General features: G+C 63.1%; 1 protein-coding gene across 1 annotated transcript in view; it reads left to right on the top strand.

Annotated features, from left to right (window-relative positions):
* Positions 1–6: 6 nt before the first annotated feature.
* SOX7 (SRY-box 7) overlaps positions 7–1,132 on the top strand; it is an 8,762-nt gene continuing 7,636 nt past the window's right edge. Inside the window, exon 1 of the mRNA XM_019520902.1 lies at positions 7–166. Within this exon, the coding sequence (XP_019376447.1) occupies positions 73–166 (94 nt within the window). The 5' untranslated portion in view covers positions 7–72. The remainder of the gene's footprint in view (positions 167–1,132) is intronic.

Here is a 1,132-nt window from a genome sequence, read left to right as displayed (position 1 = left end):
GGCGCGGACCTGCCCGCCCCCGCGCCGCGCCCCGCGCCCGACAAGGGCCCGGACAGCCGCATCCGCCGGCCCATGAACGCCTTCATGGTGTGGGCGAAGGACGAGAGGAAGCGCCTGGCCGTGCAGAACCCCGACCTGCACAACGCCGAGCTCAGCAAGATGCTAGGTGAGAGCTGCCCCCCCCGTCTCCCCTGGGCGGGGCGGGGGCAACTCACTGTGCTTCCAGGGAGAGAGGAGTGGGGCTGGGAGGGAGCTACCGAGGTTGTGCCCGAAGCAGGATGAGCCCTGGCCAAACCATCCCGCGTGCACCCCGCCTCACAGAAATCACAGAGTGGGGCTGGGAGGTCACGTCCTGTCCGAGCCCTGCCCGACAGCATCGCCTCTGCGCACCTGTCATCGCGGAAATCAGAGGGGAGCGGGGCGGGAAGGGGTCCGCAGCGGTTGTGTCCAGTGCGACCCCCCGCCCGAAGCGGGAGCAGCCCTGTCCAAAGCTTCCCCTGCACATCCAGCATCCCGGCAGTTGTTCAAACCACAGGAATCAGGGAAGTGATCTCGCCCCTGTGTCGGGGGAGGCTGGCACCAGCTGTTTTTGCCGAAATGGGAGGGAAACACCACCCGGTTTTCCAGGGTTGGTGCGAGCTCACCGTAAAGGTCTCTCAGAGGAAGGTGGGACGGGACGGGAGGGTCGGGGAGGAGCGGGGCTGGAAGGGAGCCGCGGAGGCTAGGTCCGGTCGAACCCCCTGCCCGAGGCAGGCTCAGCCCTGTCCAGATAGGCCCCTACGCATCCGTCATCACAGAAATCAGAGAGAAATGGGGCTGGAAGGGACCTGCAGAGGTCACATCTAGTTCAGCTGAGGTCCAAACCATCCCCTACACATCCAATTCTTTGCACCATCTCTGCCTTTTTTCTCTCTCTCTCTCTCCCACCATTTCTGCTAAGAAAGGGGAACAGCCAGGACTCAAAAAAGCACTTGGTTGTCGCTGCACAACCCCAGTCCTCTGCACCCCTCCGGCTTTGTTTCAAATCTAGTGTCTCTGTGTGCACGCTACTTATTTCTTCCCCCCCCGCCCCTCAGTCTCCTCGAGACTGGGAAGATGGCAGGCTATTTCGATCTCACCCTGCCGCGTCCAG

The sequence above is a fragment of the Gavialis gangeticus genome, unplaced genomic scaffold (assembly GCF_001723915.1).
Source record: "Gavialis gangeticus isolate Ggan-Ray unplaced genomic scaffold, GavGan_comp1, whole genome shotgun sequence".
Lineage (NCBI taxonomy): Eukaryota > Metazoa > Chordata > Crocodylia > Gavialidae > Gavialis > Gavialis gangeticus.
Note: the sequence above shows the minus strand (reverse complement) of the source record. Positions and strands in the feature narration are given on the sequence as shown.